A 21,266-nucleotide genomic window follows, 5' to 3' on the forward strand; every position below is an offset into this window, starting at 1 on the left:
ATAATAGTCGTCGTCACAACTATAAGATAATTATGATATGTAGTGATCAAATTGTTTTTGTCATAATAACTAAAATACTAAATCACAGTTTGGTTCCCAGAACGTTATTTTTAAGGATAGTTTTTGGTTCCCAGGACGTTCTGCGTGCTTACGTTAGGGGGACGTTATTCTGGGTTTACTGGAATGTTCTTATACTATTATTTACAGTGGATTTGTGTATTATTCTATTTCGCTTCAATGCTCGTATAGACGTTTTAAAACCAGTAAAACATTTTCAGGATACACACGCGCGTCTTGTTTTTTGCACATCAACGTTGATTGAACACACCTTTTCCAAAAATATAAGTAACACTTCGTCATATTTAATCTTCACTCTATCAAACATCACCAAATGCATTGAAATAATTCTGGTTTGCATAAGGAAGAGTGATAATAACGTGATCTAGTGCGCAGGTCTGATGTCTGATGCGCCCTATGTGTGCGCGCGAGCGAGTGTGTGCACAGGGGAGGAGGGCACCAATCCTCCCAAACTCCTACACAAGCGCCTCCAACACCTAATCATTAAAACACACACACCACATCTCCACGGAAACTAAACTTACACACAGTATTGCGTCCTTCACAACCTCGGAGCATCGGCCTTGAACATCATCACACACAGCGCGTGAGTATCTTTGAGCAGATGTGATGGATATATTGGCGAGAGAGCGTCAATTGTTGCCCCTTTTGTTTAGGGGCTCGTGTAGGGGGGCCATGTTGTGAGTCCATCAACCAGCAGACATGGGGATTTATTTAATAATTGCTAACATATAACAGTTAGTCGCGATATTGGGTTTGTAACCGCGTGGATAACGCAAAGTGGTGTGTATTTGTTTAAAGTTAGTGTTTAAGACATCCGTTGATTGTCAAATGAACTTTTAGAAGCGAGAGGCCTGCGTGTTGTCTTATCAACAAAGCGGCTCGCGCATCTGAGCTAACACATTAGCAGAGACACACGTAGCACAGCAATATTTCCTCTGAATCTTAGCTTCGTGTTTAGATAAGCTTTTTTACTTCAACGCTTTTTTTTACATTTTCAATCGTTGTATGAAGCTTTTACGTATAAATAAATATGTTTTTTTGCTAACACAACTCCTTACTGGTGCTTGGTGTTAGCGAGGCGCTAACTGGCGGAGTCACGGGGCCTGTGATGCTAACAGACACACTCGGATTAAGTAAGAAAACGAGTTGGAAGAAACGTTTTAATATGGGAATTTTACAACTTCACAATCAACGACAACCTTGTATCCATTTAAGTTATATTCAATATGAAGCTTTACTTCACCTCCGTCCATCTTCAGTGGGTTAGCCATTAGCATTGTGCTAGCTGTGTCCACCCAAAACATCCACACAGAAACGCATGATTTCATCAGCTCTTTGATATCAACGCATGGCTATTTTCATAGTTCAATGTTGAACAAATAAACGGGTCTGTTTGTTTAGAAAAACATCCAGCACAATAACATTTTCATAATATCGTATAAAATTATAGCTTCGTTCCTATGATACTTGAATGTGTTTGTATTAAAATTAATGTCATGGCGCTTATATTCACGATACTTTTATGGAGTTCCAAGCGGGTCAAGAATGTTTTCGTTATGTTTTATTCTTTCCGTGAGTCTAAAGAATCATGTGTCGAGACTTTTTTCTAAAGAATTTGGAGATTTTTTCACTGTTGAAAAAAACGGCATATACTGGGTTAGGTATGTTTGACCAGTTTCGACCACCTATGGACCAGCACACCTTAAACCTGCATCAAAACATACTAAACCAGCATATGCTCTTTTTATCAACAGGAATGTTAGTGCTGTTTACATATGTCTGTCTTTATTGAATGGGTAAAGCAAGTTTTTCAGGGTAGCAAGGCAACGTTTTGCATAACCCATGTCTGACTTTGATGCCAGATATTCAAAATAGACCAAAAAGTTCAGTAGAAGTAATTCTGTAAATAAAATGTTTGCAGTACAAGCAGGTTGGTTTTTATTGGCAAATGTGCATAAACTGGTCATTTCTCTCTAGGTTTCCCCGTGGAATGAGCGTTCCATGCAGCATCCTAGGTATGAATGACGTGGCCTGGCAGGAGACGCGAGGCGGGATGCTGCACACAAATGGTGCACCAGAGGCCGTAGGGGTCCGAGTCCTTGCAGGAGGCTCTTTAGCCACCGTAGGCGGTGCTGGGCAGGGGCCTGGAGGTGCACACCCTTTGCCAGGGATGGATCGTGGGGCCAATCCGAACCCCGGCACCCCTCAGCCTCCCCTGAGTGGCCGTTCCCAAGATGATGCCACTGTGGGCTATTTCTTTCAAAGGCAACCTGGGGAGCAGCTGGGTGGATGCACTACTAGCAAACACCGCTGGCCTACTGGGGATGGAAACCATGTTGACCAGGTATGACTGTGACTCTGAACGCACTGACATCTGCTTGGGGATGATTTTACGTTTGATCTGCATCTGCAATATAATCTGAAGGCTAGACCTCAGCTGCCGTAGTCTGAGGACACATTTCATTGTTATTTTAAATCAGTTTGACGTCAATTGATTTAATTTTTGTCTAGATAAGTCTTCATTCTTGAAGTTTATTATAACATAACCCTCTGAAGAGCTTCACTCTGATTGGTTGGTCGTGGGTCATTCTGGAAACCTTGAATTTGTTTTCCAATCATATTCAAATTCCTATTGCATTAGGTGTGTGTTCATGGAGTCTTTAAATCACAAACCTAGATTGCTCCTAATGCATGTGTAACACATTCTTGGAATTCAGTAACACTATTATGGGTTTTTGTTGTTGCGTGTAACTATTTTTTTCTTTGCTTATACTGGTGAAAATGAAAACGTGTAGAGCCAGCGGATATAATAAATGCTTTCTCTATATGTAGGTACGCACGGTGGATGATATGAATTATGATTTTCAAGCCTTGGCTCTGGAGTCTCGTGGAATGGGCGAGGTATGTGATTAGATGATATAGCATTGCTTCCATTGGCCTGTATTACTGTCCGAATCCTGTAAAGGTCAATATTAGGTTTAAAAATAAAATAGGTTGATCTAATAAAGTGCTTTAGTTTGTAGTTGGTTTTGTTTGTGTATTTTTCCTCAGTTTATTTTAAACACGTTCAGAAGTGATATGTTGACTTCTGTTTCAGCTACTTCCGGCAAAAAAATTGTGGGAATCCGATGAATTGGCAAAAGATGGCCGTAAAGGGATGATGCTGGGTGAGGAATGGAGAGACAATGCCTGGGGTTCTTCCCGTAAGTTCTTTTAAACCACTGTAGTGTTTGATTTATCATTATTGTCAATGTTGAATGTGAAAATTGACCTGGAAAGATATTTATGTGTTCAACTATTAATCACATCCAGAAGTTTGTGTTAATGTATTTGTGTGCACTGTGCATATGTATATTGTATTTATAAACGAATACACACACATGTATAAGAAGAGAATAATGAATAAGTGTTTATATATAATTTAAATGTATACATATAAATATTTCCTAAATATATATGTACGTGTATGTTTATATAAATACAAAATAATATGCACAGTCCACAGACATATATTATTTAAACACAAACTTTTATTCTGTATACGATTAATTGTTGAACGGCCTTGAGGAGACAAGCAGTCTATTAAATCTCTATTATTTGATGGACAAATAATTAAGGATGCACTGATGGGATTTTTTGGGCCAAAACTGATACCGTTTTTAACAAATAAGTATCATCCGTTACTGATATTGTTCAATTGCATGGTACTTTACAATATAAACTAGTCTTTTCTGCATTTAAATAATTTGAGTTAACATGAATTGGATCCATTTAACATTGTAAGAGAGGCATAAAAATACAATAAGACAATATGACAATCTTCAAAGGGGATTTTTGCTGTCCAATATATCTTTTATGACAACATTACATATTTAACTAAACATTGAACATTTCTTTAAAAAACATAAATTAAGTCTGTGTTATTATTCAGACATGTACACTCCTTGTAGTTCATTAATAAACCATCAGTATCAGCCTTTTTCATGCTATTCCCAAGATGCCGATGGCGTTAAATTACTCCAATATCGGTGGACAAATTTCATAATCATGAGGGTTTTTAAATACAGATTTTCACTGTATTTTAGAAGTAAAACAACAACAACTGGTTGAGACGTTTTCTATTATTGTCAAGGCCTGAATTTTTAAAATACATGTTTTATTTTTACAATCCTTTTTAAGGGATTTTTATAATGGCATTGGTATTTTTCTTGGCTATGTGTAGATCATTCAGTATCTCAGCCTATTATGGTGCAGAGGAGACCAGGCCAGGGCTACAACGGTAACGCAGATGCAAGTTCAGTGCTTTCCCCACGCTCAGAGGGGGGTGGTCTGGGTGTGAGTATGGTGGAGTACGTACTGAGCTCCTCTCCTGGAGACAAGATGGATGATCGCTACAGAAACGGAGGCTATGTGAGTAACCGAGCTACTCCACAACACTTCTCAGTTATTCACAAATAATATGATAACGCTTTCTTTTGGCAAAAGTGTCTGACATCATATGCAAAGCCACAGAAAAGTTCAACATTTTTATGTAATCTGCATTTCAGTCATTTCAGTCCAGTGTCTATTGAATTTCAATAAAATCAAACCTCAGGAGTGACAAAGTCATCCAACATCAATGTGAAACACTAACAGCATGACAAGTCGCATGAAAACTCACAAAAAATCACATGTTATCGACCTGTTTCTGCAGTTTTCTACAAATAAGTGCACATAGAAACTATATTTTTGATTGAAAATAAGGAAGATTGTTTTATTCACAGAATAAATGATTTTATTGATGATTATGCCTCAACACATACCTATAAATATTAAAGTTAGAAAAACTGCAAATAAGTTTGTAATGGTCTCTTAACTCACTCTGCCGCTGTGTGCTTTTAAGTTTTAATCACATATGGCTCATTAGACTCTTTGTGAGGGAAAACACTCAAAAAATTAGTCTGGTATACGTCACGGATGCCAGCTGAATGTATTATGATGATTTGAGGAAAATATATATTTTTTGTCAATACATTTAACCAAAAATTGCTACAATTTAGTTTTCTCTTCACAAAGACTTTAAGGTTTATTCTCTTAGAGATTGGTATATTTAACTTTGATTTCTGATGATTTCAGGGTGGTGGAGATACAGATGCAGATGGCAGGGAAAAGGGTGATCCGACAGAAATTGCTTCTACATTCGAGGAAGACAAAAGCCCCGAGATGAAGCTCGGAGAAGAAGGGGACCCCTCTATAGGCAATGCTAGAGGATTACTGAATGGAATGGACCGTGACTGCAAAGACTTTATGTACGATAAGTTTGTTTGCAGATAGTTTAATAGAAAAGTTTATGGCATATAAAGAAATGCCCTTTAAAAATAGTGAGCCGTTTTTCTCACTTATCAGCATTTTTGCAGTTTTGAATGTTAGCAGTGTTTTGATTAAAAGCATCTCTTACAGCCATACCCCAGGCAGCCGGCAGGAGTCGCCCACAGAAGCAGTGGAACGATTAGGTCCTAGTCAGTCTGGGATGGAAATGATGGGGCAGCACCACCCGCATGTTATGCAGCCACCGAACCCTGTGGCAAACAAACCTCCCACCGAGGACTTCCAAAACCAGGAACCCCAGAACATGGGTGGTATGGAGCAGCAGACAGGCATGGAATCGCTCCAGTTTGATTATGCTGGGAACCAAATTCAGGTGGACTCATCTGATGCTACAGTCGGCCTGTTTGACTACACCTCCCAACAGCAGGTATAACTGCTTCCTCTATTTCGAAATGACTTTTACATAGGAAATAGGACGTTTTCTATTTTATAGTAAAATAGTTCTCCATCCATGCATCTAGGGCCAGGAGGCGTAAAAGAAACGCATATGTCTTGTCTTCTGTTGTCATTTGCACAAAGCTTTTGACTTGAAACCTAGCAAAAATCCAAAAATGATTACCACAAAAGCTTGGTAGTAAACTATGGCATAAGCTGCAAAGCGATTCTTCAAATAAAGAATTTTCAACATTTTTACGGTGGAAATGTTGGTTAAAAGAACCCATGGTTGAGAAAATAATGGCAGAATGACTATTTTGTGTGATATTTCTACAATTTGCATGATATATGCAAAGTAGCACGTAAAAGGGCAAATGTTTGGTGATGGGTGATGTAATATTTACAAATATTTTGTGTTTAAGTTGTTCCAGAGGTCCGGTCATCTCACCGTTCAGCAGCTGACAGCAGCGCAGCAACAGCAGTACGCTCTCGCTGCGGCCCAACAGCAGCATCTTGGTAATGGCACCTTGGACACACATCATTCATTTTCCTTTAGTGACTCAGATAGGTGCTTTACTACAAACCTTTGATATTGCGTGTGCGGTTTGCACTTATTTGCGATTGTTTGGATAACGCAACAAAAGGTTTTATATCTTCCCTTTGTTTATTTATGAAACTATTAATTAGGGATGCTCCGGTCCGATATTTGTCCTATACTATGTCAATACTAAATAAAATTCCAGATCGGGTAACGGTGACAATTGGCCCGATCTGAATTCAAATGTGCTGTGCGCAGTGGTGAGACATTATACACTAGAAACGTGTTCTGTACGCAGGTGAACAAGCTAACATGTGGAGCATTGAGCAACGAACAGCATGGAGCGAGAAACAACATCTGCGGTTTAGAGGTATTTTACATCAGCTATGCAACTTTTGTTTTCGCAAGCGACGTATGTGAATTAGTTCCAACAGCATGGCAAAAGTAAGCAAAGCATGTTAACTGTTCTGTTGTTAGCTGCACAGACCACCACAGATAACTGTTCCCAGCCTCACAGGAGACGAGAGCTCCTTTCGCTTATAGACATACCTGTCAAAACTCCCGTTTTTCACATCCATTTCCCGACACCCTCCTGTTTTGTTATTTCACCCGTGACGTGATCCCAGGTCTCACTCTTGAAAGCTGTCGACTCAAGAGCGCGTTCACGAATGGCCACGGTGGAAACGGGTGTGCTTACAGAAAACAATGTGTTTGGTGTTTAACAACGAGACATAGCGTTTCTTATTCGCTTTGTAACCCCTCCTTGTTTGTTGTTGGAAGCACCGGCTCATAGCCCTGGCTGCGTTTTCTGCTGAAATGGGGGGTGGAGACTATCAAGTCATTTTCACTTGGAGACACGCCAAAACTGCGTTTCTCCTTGCATGCAAAACTGGCCAATTAGAGCAGAAATACAGTAATAAAAGATATGCGGGGTATTAAGAGTGAAACTTCAGACACATTCTGTGGACCACTAAGATTTATTTTACCTTTGTGTGAAAGTTGAAAAAAATCTTCCCTTTAAGTAATTCAGCACTTCATATTGTTACTTTAGTATCAGATCAGTACTCTGTATCGGCCAATACTGAATCTCAGGTATCGGTTTTGGAAGCAAAAAGGGTGGATCGGAGCATCCCTACTATTAATTTCACCGGTGTTGCTTTGAATCTACTGCTCTTCTTTACTATATGACTTTATATGTTCCCGGTAGGCCTTGCACCTGCATTTGTGCCAAACCCTTACATCATCAATGCTGGACCTCCTGGAACGGACCCGTACGCAGGCCTGGCAGCCGCTGCAACGCTTGCAGGTACATGCGTGTGTATGCTCTTTCAATTATAACAGAGGGAATGCTGGGACTGCTGATCTAAATCGGTGTGTTTTCCCTAAGGTCCAGCAGTGGTCCCTCCCCAGTACTATGGTGTCCCATGGGGGGTGTATCCAGCCAACCTTTTCCAGCAACAGGCTGCTGCTGCCGCTGCCGCCAATCATTCTGCCAACCAGCAGGCATCCAATCAAGGCCCAGGGCCAGGACAACAGGTGAATGACATCATGTGCATAAAGATGGTTTCAGCAGGAATAACATAAACAAACAAGGGATAAACAAACAAAGTTATTTGGTCCAAACTTAACTTCCTCTAGACCTCCGCAAAGAATCGGTAACTGTTGAGTAGTTTTAATTTAATTGAATAGAATTAATATACAGTAAAATACAAATCTAAATTAATATTGATAGAAATCCAATATAAAATAAATTGTTGTATTATAATCAAACACAGACCCGAAGTTAACTTCGGGCCAGGTGTGTGCGTCTGATGAAACCGTCTATAAGCCTAGAATTAGAATGATCTAATCCATTAATGCTTTGGTCAAATCTAATCTTTTAATTGTTGTTATGATGATGTAACTCTGTAATCCAGCAAACAGCAATGATACCAGATACCAGAAAGTGTCTCGACAAAATATTGTATAAATCTGTTCATATGGAGCAAACTCTGCATGCAGGAGTAACATTAGTAACACAAAGTCAGTTCAATATATGTTACTGTATTAAATTATATTCAGTTGCTGTGTACAATTTGTTTAAATCGTACTATATTATTTTCAGCTCCCAATATTGTTGAACGCAATGACCATAGATATAAATAATGTGATGCTGCATTTAAGCGCTCATGACACGAAGACATGTCCGCATCTTGGAACGGTCCTCTGACGGCACTCACAGTTGACTAGAATGCCCCAACGCTGCACAGCCATGGCCACAGGGATTTAAATTCCTGAAAAATGGGATAACCTTTCGTGGTTTTCTTGTTAGTGTAGCAGATTTAATGTTTGAGTTTACACAACAAAAATATATTTTCATAATCATACACACTCAGCTTAATTTTGAGTGTTAACGGACCGGCTCGCAACGTTCCAATATGGTGGACGACCTACGTATAGCTGACCATAAAACAAATGCTTATGCAACATCTAGTAATTTATTTCTATGGCAGGGCCCACTACATTGTTTTTCATTTAAACCTTTATTTATTTCTTTTTATAACTTAACCTTTGAACACTCGAGGAAAAGTGTTACTTTTTAAGTCTGTTGATTATTTTAGTCTCTATGGTCTAACTTTTTCCTCCTTCAATTAGGTGATGCGTGCAGGGAACAACCAGCGACCTCTGACCCCTGGCCAGAGCCAGCAGAGTCAACAGGAATCCCTTGCTGCAGCCGCAGGCAATCAGGCACTGGCATTCACTGGCATGCCAGGTAGGGACTCTTCTATTCCTTGTTTGTTACTCAATTTTCGGTGTGTTGTTATTGTATGCTTCTATAACTACTTCAACAAGCTTTGCCTTTGACATTTGCTTCTGATTCTCTGTCACAGAAATGTCCCATTTTAAGCAGACCATTAAAGCCATTTACACCGTGTCTACACAGGGCGTGACGCAACACGACAAAAGACATTATAAATGCATTAGAACCTATTATAATTAAACATTTTGTCCACACTGGATGTGGAGCGAAGCGGCAAACCCATTGAGAACAAGCAGGTTGTCATGTCGTGTCCGGTGTAAACACGGTGTAAGTGCTTGACAGCTTCATTTCAGACAGGGAGAGTTGGGCAAAAAGTTAGTAGGTGTGATATGACTGACTTAAGTGTAGCCGTTGGCTAGTGGAGCGTAACCTTTTAACGTACATGTGAAGTCTTTAAAATTGTGCTTTCTAGACCAAGATCTCAAAAAGTCAAGAAGTTTCAGTTGGGAATTGTTTTGACCACACCTTTTTTTATGCTTGAATCAGGTTATCAACTTTTGGCACAAACAGCGTATTACGATCCAACCGGAGCACTTGTAATGGGTCCTGGGGCTCGCACTGGCCTGGGTGGACCTGTCCGACTGGTCCAGACCCCACTTCTTATCAATCCAGCAGCTGCACAGGCTGGTCAGTATCACCAGTTCCTTAAACAAAAAATAATTCTCAGGATTTTATATTAAATGGAATGTATGTTTCAATTACACCAAGCTTATCAATACTATCTGAAATTCGAATGTTTCTTAGCCGCCGCTGCGTCTGCCTCAGGCTCTGGTAACAGCATGTCCGGTCCAGCTAACGGCCTGTACCGCTCCATGGGCTGCCAACAGCCCCAGCAGCCTCAACCTCAGCAGCAGCCGCCACCGTCCAGCGGCCTGCCCTCCAGCTCTTTCTATGGTTCTGGCTCAGTGGCACCCAGCTCCCAGAGCAGCTCGCTCTTCTCCCACACAAGCGCGGCACCTCCACCCAGCAGCTCTCTTGGCTTCAGCGGTACCAGCGGATCTCTGGGCGTCGGACTCGGCTCTGCTCTCGGTGCCTTTGGCTCCTCAGGTCTGTTGTCAAACTTTAAACGAGCTGCGAACGGTTTCTGAGAAACGCTGTCGATATTTGAAATCGACACCCAAACAAATGTACCACTATGATTAAGAAAGATAGCTTCTTGCGTCGTTGTTCTGCTCGCAGAATTTGTTCAGCAAGTACTCTAAAATGTTTTTGCTTTGGCTAGGGATGCACTGAAACTAAATTTTTCCATCGATACCGATAGCTAATAATTAAAAAAGTTTAAGAAAGAGTGATATAAGTAATGACATAATATTTCAAGTACACCCTTTTACAGAACAAAGACATTTTATTATAACATTTGGACATTGAAATTACAATGTAAATAATAATTGGAGTGTAAATTTTTAAAATCAATAAAGCAGATACTTCAAGTCCTCAATTATAATTGTTTGATTTACGTTACAAGCTGTTATGACGAAGTTAAGGGTAAGCAGAACCCTTGATATGTGAACCATGTCATAATGTGGCCGTTAAAAATACACTTGCCCAAATGAGCAATGAAAGACAATGTCTCTTGTTTAAGCGCTGCTTTGTTTTTCACAAGTCGATTACTATTCCGAACTGGCTTTTCATTAGGATAACACAGTAGATCTCCTCAAGTCTTTTTGACTGTCTGCCCCATGTGTGCGACTGTGTACACACTTGTGATTGAATTAGTTAATGTTAATATTTAATATATCATCAGCCCTGATCATCAGCTGTTTTTAAACTATTGACCGACATTGTGAAAAATCACTTTTATCTGTATTTTACCAATACCGATTATTGGCCGATACTTTGGTGGGTATATTAACTAGCATTAATAAATTCTAAATTCTAATTCAAAGATTAGATAATTGTTTATGTTCATATTTAGTACATCATCAAGTATAGATTTCAGATTTTCGGCCGATATTGTGAACATTCGCTTTTAACAACCAACTAGTTTGGGTCTTTATCAAAATTTTCTTCAGAAATTGCTTTCTGCACCTTTAAATTACAGATTTATAGAGAACAGAGATTTGTGGTACACTGAGATGTAGACCAACCTAATGATCATGTGCTGACCTTGTGACTAAACTACATGATGCAACTTTTTTAAATAAGTTTAAGACACTGAGGGTTTGTTTCCCTTTTTTGTTTTCTATTTCCATGTTCAGTGTCAAGTTCCACCAGCAGCAGCGTGAATCGCCGGGACTCGCTTTTGGCCAGCTCTGACCTGTACAAGCGTGGAGGTGGCAGCAGTTTGACTCCCATCGGCCAACCTTTCTACAACAGCCTGGGATACTCCTCCTCGCCCAGCCCTATCGGCCTGACACCTGGCCACTCACCTCTGACACCTCCACCATCTCTGCCTTCTTCCCATGGCTCCTCATCTAGTCTCCACTTGGGTAGGTTTTTTTTGGATCAGTCGGTTGATCCAACCGGTTGAAATACAAGCTATTTGGCTGCATTGTGAAACACACAAGGCGTTGGCAACAGAGCGTCATTCAATACCGCCAGTTTAAGACCCTGTAAAACCGGTTTGTCATTTGTCAGAGCTTAGTATGGTCTTGTGTCTTGCCCCTTCAGATCCTCCATTCTTTACTGTAGTGTATTACTGAACAAACCAGTCCCCACGGGATTGTTTGTGATTTCTGCTGCCTAAAATCCTTAATTTTGCAGCGGCTTTATTCAAATTTTGCGGGGGTTTTTATCTTCAGAAGTTAAACCACTACTTGAATTGGCAAATAGGGTTCTTCAGTAAAACTACCACCTGTGAAAACATTATTTTATCCATTTCCTGTGATTAAAAGGCGTGCAGCTGATTCATACTGAAGGTCTGGAAACCTCTGTCGCTTGAAGTTTAAGGCTGCCCAAGAGGCCATTGTGATTGACAGGTCAAACAGCCAATCGCATTTAGTTTCATGCCGCTTCATGTTTGTGGTAATGTCTCTGCGATAACGTTTATCAGTTTTTGCCATGAAACTCGCATACTTTTAAGAAATCGCAGAATAAAACATGACAGGTTTCTTCATAGAGCAGATGGCTTTGATGTTTCCAGTGTGTTGTTTGAGAACATGACGCACACATCGGTGAGGCTAACTTGACTCAGTCACTAGCCTGCTACATTAGCCAAAAAGCGTAGCAGCTAATGCTAATGCCTTCAGCGGAACGAAGGAAAGGAGACCAGAGGCTCGTTTTTTTTTTAAAAGATGGCAATGGTAGTTGTTTGCAAATTGTGAGTGTTACAGACCCTTCTATCTCCCTTCTATAGTATCTCAGCTTAACTTTTGGAGTAGGTTTTGATGGAATGCATGATGTGATGAGTGATGACATCACATGGTGCGTCTTTGGCCAAATTATGTGGAAAATCTGAGACAATCTCTAAATCTTGCAAGTTGGCGCAATTTGTTTGTTTTTGATTGTGTTAAATTCTGCGATTTCAAAATCCTGCAGGGATTGTTTATAGAGGAAAAATGATTTGTGAATACTAGCCTTTTATTTTAGCCATTCCTTCTGAACATAATGCAACAGAATCTCTATATTTGCTTTAAAAATGAAAAAATCTCCTCCAAACTCAAACCACAATTTCTTTTATTGCTATTCCCAGGTGGTTTGACCAATGGCAGCGGCCGTTTTATTTCTGCTGCCCCGGGAGCGGAAGCCAAATACAGGAGCTCGGGCAGCACCTCCAGTCTGTTCAGCTCCAGCAGTCAGCTTTTCCCCCCACCACGAGCCCGTTACAGCCGCTCGGACGTCATGCCTTCAGGACGCAGCCGCTTGCTAGAGGACTTTCGCAACAATCGCTTCCCAAACCTGCAGCTTCGAGACCTGCCTGGACACATGGTGGAGTTCTCTCAAGACCAGCACGGCTCAAGGTGCCAACGTCTACCAACTTTTTCAAAGGTTTTGTTAAGCGTTCCCGTAGATTCAAAGTAACACCATTTTTTTTTTCAATGTTCAGGTTTATCCAGCAAAAGTTGGAGCGTGCTACACCTGCAGAGAGGCAGATGGTGTTCGGGGAGATCTTGCAAGCTGCGTATCAGCTCATGACTGACGTTTTTGGGAACTATGTCATCCAGAAGTTCTTTGAGGTAACTTGTCTTAGCCTGTTGGCACGGTTTTAGTTGTCACTCATAGTCCAAACTGTCAGACCTGTTTCAGTATTTTCAGTGAACTGTACCTTTCATCTTCGCTGTAGTTTGGTAGTGCTGATCAGAAACTCGCTCTGGCGACTCGTATCCGCGGCCATGTTTTGCCACTGGCTTTGCAAATGTATGGCTGTCGAGTGATTCAGAAAGCTCTGGAATCCATCTCCTCCGACCAGCAGGTAATTGTAAGTTGCCTTTTGCTTACTTTGCATATTACACCTTGACACAATTAAAGTAACTGTTGCATTTTATAAATGTGATTTTCAGTGGACTCAAGATCAGTTCTGGCAATTTACAATTAAGTCACCATTCAAGCCTTCATTTATTCTAAGAGGACAAATTTAGCCATGGAGGGATCAACAGAAACTGTTTTCAAGCTTTGTTTTTCTTTACTTATCTATTTTTTAGAGTGACATTGTGCGGGAATTGGACGGCCATGTGCTAAAGTGTGTGAAGGATCAGAATGGGAATCATGTGGTGCAGAAATGTATCGAGTGTGTCCAGCCCCAGGCTCTTCAGTTCATCATTGACGCCTTCCAGGGCCAGGTATTGTGACTTAAAGCTTGTTTATTTTTTTTATTTCATTTAGGGCTAGGCACAAGATGGGGATAGATGAAATAGCTTGGGTTTTGTATTTCATTTACTGGTTTATAAAAAAAGAGGAGTTTCATTCTCATGAAACCACTGAAACGTTATAAAGCTGTTATAATAATCATAATTATTTTCTCTACCTTGCACAAAGTATACTTTTCAGATAAAAGGAATTATTTTTGTACTTAATTGTTTTTCGGTTAACATTCTCATTACCGTGCCTCACATGCTGTAAATTAAACGGATTAAATATCAAATATTCTGAAAAATATAATTAAATATTAAAAACTAGTTTAAAGCTTCATATTCCGTTGTCATGCTGTGTACATAATTTTATGATCCTCATTACTGATACATGTCGTTTTCTGCATTTAAAAACGTTACATGTATAATAATCTACTATTAATGTTTTGAATGACTTGATGGATGTTTGTTTGTGTGCGTGTTTCGTAGGTGTTTGTGTTGTCCACTCACCCGTACGGCTGCAGGGTGATCCAGCGTATCTTGGAGCACTGCACCCAGGAGCAGACCCTGCCCATCCTTGAAGAACTTCATCAGCACTCGGAGCAGCTGGGACAGGTACGTTTTCACCACACCGCCATCCAGAAAGGGTGCGGTTTTCTCTCGGGTGTATACCACATTTACTGTAGTGGGTGGCCTCTCTTCTCATTCTTTTAAATCTATAAACAGTTGTGGTTTGAAGGAATGTGTGAAATGTTGGGTGAATGGAAGAGAGGCCACGCAATGAGAAGAGATCCGTGAGAACGGTTCGGGGGGAGGCAATTGCATGACATTTTCTGCATGACCGATGTACGCATTTATATCTTGCAAATTTTATTGTAACTTATTCAGTCGCTGTGAAGGATGTTCATGTGTCCAGTTAGATGTGCTTGATGGATTTTGATGCAAAACACCACCCACCCCTTGACCCCCACTTATTTTATCTAGAAGTATCAAGGCGTTTCATTGGAGATGACCCCCAAAACGTATTATACAGTGTCCAGCGATGCACTGTTCAAGGTCAGAGTCACGCGCCTTCCTCCTCCTAATAAAAACCTCCTGGCGTCTCCTCGTCTCCCTCTTAACAGCCTTTGTCTAACACTTAGACGCTTCTTCTCCAGTCACCGTTTGCTCTGAAGGGTTCCTGTCCTCTTTCACCCGCCTGCCTGCCTTTCTTCATGGCTGCCTACTGCTCTTCTGTCTGCCTGAAATCCACTTTTAATACAATTCAGACCTCAAAAGTAGATGGCATATTTCATTTGGCACCTGAGAGGTTGTGAGTGTCACGGTACCGAAATGTCTGTAGCTTATATTAATACAAGTGCGTTTCAAAGATTATTACGCATTCTACTGCACATGCTCTATTAAAAAGAGAAATATTAATATTTGAAATGGAGAAATGATTTTAAAGTTAAACATTACTCAATCGAGTAAACAGATCCCAAGAAAATGGAATTAGTGATGGGTCTATATTAGGACACACTTTAAGAAAGCCTAATGCATAGATTTGTAGTATTTTAAATCAGATCTTTTTCAGGGCCTACTTCCGCTTCAGGTGCACCTAGTGTATTTACGTTAATACACAGAGGCACATTTTAACTCAAGAAGTGCTTTTGACCTCTTGTGTGTTTGGATGGGAGTTGACTCACTTTTTATTGCACTTATTTCAGAATATTAGTGTCAACTTAGTAGATGAATGGAGCGCTTTAGAAATTTCTTTTGATGATCCATTTAATTCATCAGTGGTGCAGAAAGTAGACACTAAACCATTTAAGCAACGTATTCTTCACTTTCTTTCTTACCCTCACAGCCTTAATTTGCATCAAATTTAATATGCCGTCTTTTCTGACTATGGTCTGTTTTCTTTCCTTCACCTGATATTTTCCTGAATTTAGCAATTCACGTTTCTGGTCTTGTACCTGCTTGCTTCACAATTGTTTTCTTTTTCCGCTCCACTCCTGAGCATCCCTGATTAACACCTTTGATTTGTAGCGGGCATCCTTAAAGGGATTGTTCACCCACATGAAAATTTTGTCTTTTACTCATCCTTTTGGCAATTTAAACCTGTATGACTCTTTTCTTCCACAGAAGACAAAAGAAGATCTGTGACCTTGGACAACAAACCAGTCTTATGGGTCAATTTGTTGTATTGAGATGTTAGGATCGGACTATATTTGGCCGAGATACAACTGTTAAAACTCGGGAATCTGAGGATGCAAAAATATATAAATATTGAGAAAATGGCCTTTAAAGTTGTTTATCAGAGGTGCTGTAGCAGGCCGTTGCTAAGAAGAAACAGGTTAGTTTTAACGCTCTCTGCTGGCTTACCGCTGCAATGATGTTGTGGAGAGCAGATGAACCCAAAAGTGGGAAGTCAAAGCTTTACATAGATACCAAACTTGACTGGGTAGTTTCCAAAGAGCGGGCAGCAGCAAGTGAAGTTTGGAGGCGTGTTTCTGGACTTTGTGTTAGCAATTTAGCTTCATATAGTCACAAAAATAAAGTTTTGATACATTCACAGCAGGAAATTTACAAAATATCTTCATGGAATATGATCTTTACTTTATATCATCATGATTTTTGGCATTAAAAAAAAACAAAAAATTTCACCCATACAATGTTTTGTATGGTTTTGCCACAAATATTCCTGTGCTTCTTAAGATTGGTTTTGTGGTCCCGACAAACCAGTCTGAGTCAACCTGACTAACCAGAGTACTTGTTAGTTACACATCATCTGAAATGCCTTTGCAAAGTCATCAAAGTATTTCTGTAATTCCAGAACTGTTGTGACTGCGTTTACACAATAGAACCGTATTTATTGTGTTTGGTCTGCTTGTGCAAGTATTTATTATATATGAAAAAGATTATATTCAGTGGCTTTTTTTATCATTTTGACCCATACGATTTATTTTTGGCTATTGCTACAAATGATCCCGTGCTACTTAAGACTGGTTTTATGATCCAGGGTCACATATTTTGAAAAATGTTGGTGACCAAAGAACGATGGTACCCATTTACTTGCATTGTTTTTTTGTCCATATAACAAAAGTAAATTACATACAGGTTTGAAACGAGCAGAGGGTGAGTAAATGATGACAGAATAGCTATTTTTAGGTGAACTATCACTTTAATAGCTGAACTAATCTTGTTCAACTGAACCAACACAAAATGTAGTCACTACTCAATTCTTTATGTTAAGACGGGCAGGAGGGTTCAAACCAAATGCCGCACGTCCTCATAGAGATTTTGATGGGTTTATGCCACCTTCACAGTGATTGTTGGCATGTTTGTTGCCAATCATTTGCCTCGAAAATATGGGGGCTAATAAAGTCTTAATTCATAGGGCTGGGTTTTGAGAGCATTTTGGCGATTTGATTCTTATAAATATTGAAACCATATAACTTAGTTATCAGTATTTCATTTAAAATATTAGTTTTGCAGACATGGAATCCATATTTAAGTGTATAGGCTGGAAACTGAAACCCCCCTACTCGGCTAAATGAATAAAATACACTTTCATAATATAGCCCACACAATTGTTTGAAATTACTTTAACTTGAATAACTAACATTACTGTAAAAAGTAAAAACATTGTAAATGTGCAACAGTGAAATCTTGAACAACTTGAAACATTTTTAAACAGATTTCAAAACTCAACTTGAGTAATGGCGTCCTCCTCTGGTCGAGAGTTGCAATACAGATGATATTCTCTTGAGGTGCATTAAGAATCGATTCGGGCTTCGCAAATGGATATCGTTTCTTTAAGTTGAAGATCGGTTAATATCAAAGAATAGATATTTTTGACCCAGCCCTATTAATTCATCAGTGGCGATTGGTAGTCGGTTTTGGATTTTCAGCTTCTATGGTATAAAAATGGCCCTGCTTAGCAATGTTTTACTGTGGGGTTTTTCTAGTGGACTGTTGCGATAATGTCATTTCCCCTTTCTCTCCATCTACAGGATCAGTATGGTAACTATGTTATTCAGCATGTTTTGGAGCACGGGCGTCCCGAAGACAAGAGCAAGATAGTGGCAGAAGTCAGAGGGAAGGTTCTGGCTCTGAGTCAGCATAAATTTGCAAGGTCATTTGAGACATTTTTTTTTACTGGTTTTGAGATTCACTTGAAATTTGTGAGAACGCTTTGGTTAATGTGTTTTCAAAATCTGTCTTGTAGTAATGTTGTGGAGAAGTGCGTAATTCATTCATCTCGTGCGGAGAGGGCCCTGCTTATAGATGAGGTCTGCTGTCAGAAGGACGGCCCCCACAGCGCCCTCTACACCATGATGAAGGACCAGTACGCCAATTACGTGGTGCAGAGAATGATTGACATGGCAGAGCCAGCCCAGCGCAAAATCATCATGCACAAGGTATAAATCCCGTTGGTTTTATGAATGATGTCTTTTGTTTGTTAATACGCAGTATCCTCATACTGAGATCGTGCTGCTTATTTCAGATTCGGCCTCACATCGCCACTCTTCGCAAATACACGTACGGAAAACACATCCTGGCCAAGCTGGAGAAATACTACATGAAGAGCGGCTCAGACCTGGGGCCTATCGGGGGCCCCCCCAACGGCCTCATGTAGGGGGCTTACACCCCACCCTCGCCCGCTTTCCCCTCAAATCACGTCTGTTATGGGCATCTCCTCTCCACCGCGGAGTTCTCCGTCACCCTATAGGGGTTTTACCAAATAAAAGTGAGGTGGGCTTCACCTTAGAGTGCTGTGACGTCTGACCGTGCCCTTTTGCCGTTCCTGGCGCAGTCGCCAGTGTCCCCCCACCGGAGAGTGCATGGTCTAGAAGCTGTTTTCTGGGTAAAGCACAACACTCTTGTTTATGATGTAATTGATGTAACTGACTGTTTACTTTTTCTTTTCTAGTAAATATCTTGTACATTTTTTTTACCTTGTAAATTCTCTGTAGAAAAGGAGACGTTTGCTGAAAACGTACAAATTCTTACAATTAACACCAGCAAGTGACTTTATAAGGCCAAACTGGGTGATCCTTTTTAATCGTCTTTCCTTTCTCTTGAGTTTTTTTAGCCAGAATTCTCAACGGCAGCGTGGCACATTCAAGGCTCGTTTTGGCATGACGGGGCACATGCCAAAGCTGCTGATGAAATGAACCAGTCAGCCGATCTCAAAGAAACTTGCTCGTAGGCTCTTGAGTTGGCTTTAAGGGTTCCAATCAAAGAGCGTCAATGGTGGTTTGGTGTGCCGGCAGTCTCGTTCGTTTCCTCCTTGTGTGCTCCATCTTTAGTGCTTGTTTTCTTAAATGACCCAACTTGGAGTAGAGAGTATTTGAGCGGTTGCTCAAACATCCCACCATGACCATTTCTGACCAATGACCAAGATCTCGTCTTGGTTCACTTTTGCCGTTTTGAAGGACGTATAGATTTAAATCGGAGGAGCACAGCTACGAGTTGTACCATGATGGAAACCTGGAATTCATTTTTCCGTTCGGGTGGGGCAGGTACGTGAGGTTCGGGAGGGGGGGGCCGGGTAGGGGTATGGCATGCCGCGTCTGGATTTAATGTTTAATGGAATGATTTTTCTTTGTCATCATGTTTGTGAAACATCTATCCGTCGAGTAGTTTTTAAACACTGCCTTAGAAACGGTATGGTTATGTACTGATTATCATCTCTTTACATTGTAATAGCTTAGGCGAAATGTATAGCATCTTTATGTACAAGTAAATATGAAATTGTTGCTCTTTTTTGGTTGGGGGTGGAAGGGGGGCAGCGCTCGAGTTTTAGATGGCATTCAGATGCCGAGATGGGCAGGCGACAACCTCGTCCGCGGTGCCATCCCAGGACTTTTAGCTTTGGATGAACTTTTTTAAACGCGAGACGAGAATGAAGATGCGCGGGATGAGATCGGACGTGGTGCTGCCGTCTTCTGCCACACAACCTTTCTGTATGGCTAGTATATTAATGGCTTTTGTTCTTTTGCTTCATATGAATAAATGTAGAATACATGTAGTATATGTGGAGTTATTAAGTGTAAGTTTATTAGTTGAATAGAAGAAAAAAAGTATCTAGTTGTGATGTTGGACAGGCCTTGCTAAATCGCGTAGTGATTGCTTTTATTTTGTCTGTACAGTTGTACATTTGTAAACGTTAACGCTGTAAATGGAATGTCTTTTACACTTTTTGGGGAAGAAAAAAAAATGAGCAAAAATGTGCATTTTGATGTGTGAATATTCATCACTCCTTTCCCCTCGAATATAATGTATACAGTTTTCTTTGAACAAGCGTTATTTTAAGGATGAAAATCTTTTTATGGCCTCACAATCTCAAGGCGGTTTTGTTTTTAATCCGTTCTCGGAAAAGGTCTGCCTCTCGATGTACCTGGAGCAGCGACACCTTCTGTCGACACTTTCATTTTGACGTGTGGCAGTTGAGTAAAATAATCAAAAATTCGTTGATAAAAAAGCTGTCTTTGGTCCTACCTGCTACCGTGGAAATATCACAGGACACAACAAGAATTATTTTTGTATAAAGGAGTGCTGTATTTTGGAACAGCCACTAACTTGTAAGTGAAATAATTGTAAGATATTGTCAATTATATAAATATGAACATATGAGTTTTGTCACACTGTCAAAGTCATGTACATTTTCAGGTGGCCTTATGTACATTTCCAGATGTTAGACGAGGAGAAAATAACTCATTTTTTTGGAAGCAGAATTGTGACTATGTATGATTAAACTGTTCTTCTAACATTTGAGTTCTGTGTCCAACTAATTTATTCTTTCCATCAATTCACACCAACGAATTTAACATCCCATAGTTTAGAAAGAAATAAGGTCGAACAAGAAGGCCTGGCTCACAATCTTACGCTTTTTTCCGAAGTAGTTCAACAATGTGGCAGTCAGCTCTGCATCATCATACACAACTGTCAAATTTTTAATACATGAAACTTTTTTTTTATTATTAACTTTTATACCATTCCATTGAATTGTGCAGTCATTTCGGTAACTGTGGGTACTTTATTTAAATACTGATATAATCCACAACAGGGTTTTTTAGAATTTTATAATCCCCATGACCCCAAATAAAAGAATATAATTTTATATGTTTAAAGAAACAATTAAACATGGTTCGATAAATGTAAATGTGATTTTATAAAGACAACGTTTTGTTTCCAAACTTAAATAATTGCCTATACATGTTTGATGTATATAAACCCAAAGAGACATTTTCAGTTCAAATGTATTTGTGCTGTAGCAACTTTAATTGAGTGTGAAAAGGGGGAACTATAGTGAGAAACTTATTAGAATGATGAAGGTAAAAAGAGATAAACACTCGAAAAATGAACCAATAATGTTCTGTAGACCTTTAAA

The 21,266-nt window shown here is 39.9% G+C and overlaps 1 protein-coding gene across 8 annotated transcripts; it reads left to right on the plus strand.

The window, feature by feature from the left end:
• The first annotated feature begins 466 nt into the window (after nt 1-466).
• On the plus strand, nt 467-20,650 carry pum2 (pumilio RNA-binding family member 2). Of its 8 annotated transcripts, none has more exons than XM_056763855.1 (24): nt 467-664; nt 2,059-2,425; nt 2,914-2,982; nt 3,179-3,284; nt 4,304-4,491; nt 5,197-5,369; nt 5,521-5,815; nt 6,246-6,339; nt 6,660-6,731; nt 7,569-7,667; nt 7,749-7,897; nt 8,996-9,113; nt 9,648-9,788; nt 9,906-10,208; nt 11,360-11,590; nt 12,793-13,060; nt 13,147-13,276; nt 13,384-13,512; nt 13,742-13,879; nt 14,378-14,503; nt 14,873-14,944; nt 17,884-18,005; nt 18,099-18,291; nt 18,378-20,650. In XM_056763855.1, the coding sequence occupies exons 2-24, from the start codon at nt 2,072-2,074 to the stop codon at nt 18,507-18,509; spliced, it is 3,702 nt and encodes a 1,233-aa protein (XP_056619833.1). In that variant the 5' UTR covers nt 467-664; nt 2,059-2,071; the 3' UTR covers nt 18,510-20,650. The 8 variants fall into 8 exon arrangements, with proteins under 8 accessions (XP_056619833.1, XP_056619836.1, XP_056619835.1 ...); XM_056763853.1 differs by having other exon boundaries at nt 469-664; nt 13,384-13,518; XM_056763854.1 differs by lacking the exon at nt 467-664 and adding an exon at nt 980-1,214 and having other exon boundaries at nt 13,384-13,518.
• The last annotated feature ends 616 nt before the right edge of the window (nt 20,651-21,266 follow it).

The sequence above is a fragment of the Triplophysa dalaica genome, chromosome 13, assembly GCF_015846415.1.
Source record: "Triplophysa dalaica isolate WHDGS20190420 chromosome 13, ASM1584641v1, whole genome shotgun sequence".
In the NCBI taxonomy this organism is placed as follows: domain Eukaryota; kingdom Metazoa; phylum Chordata; class Actinopteri; order Cypriniformes; family Nemacheilidae; genus Triplophysa; species Triplophysa dalaica.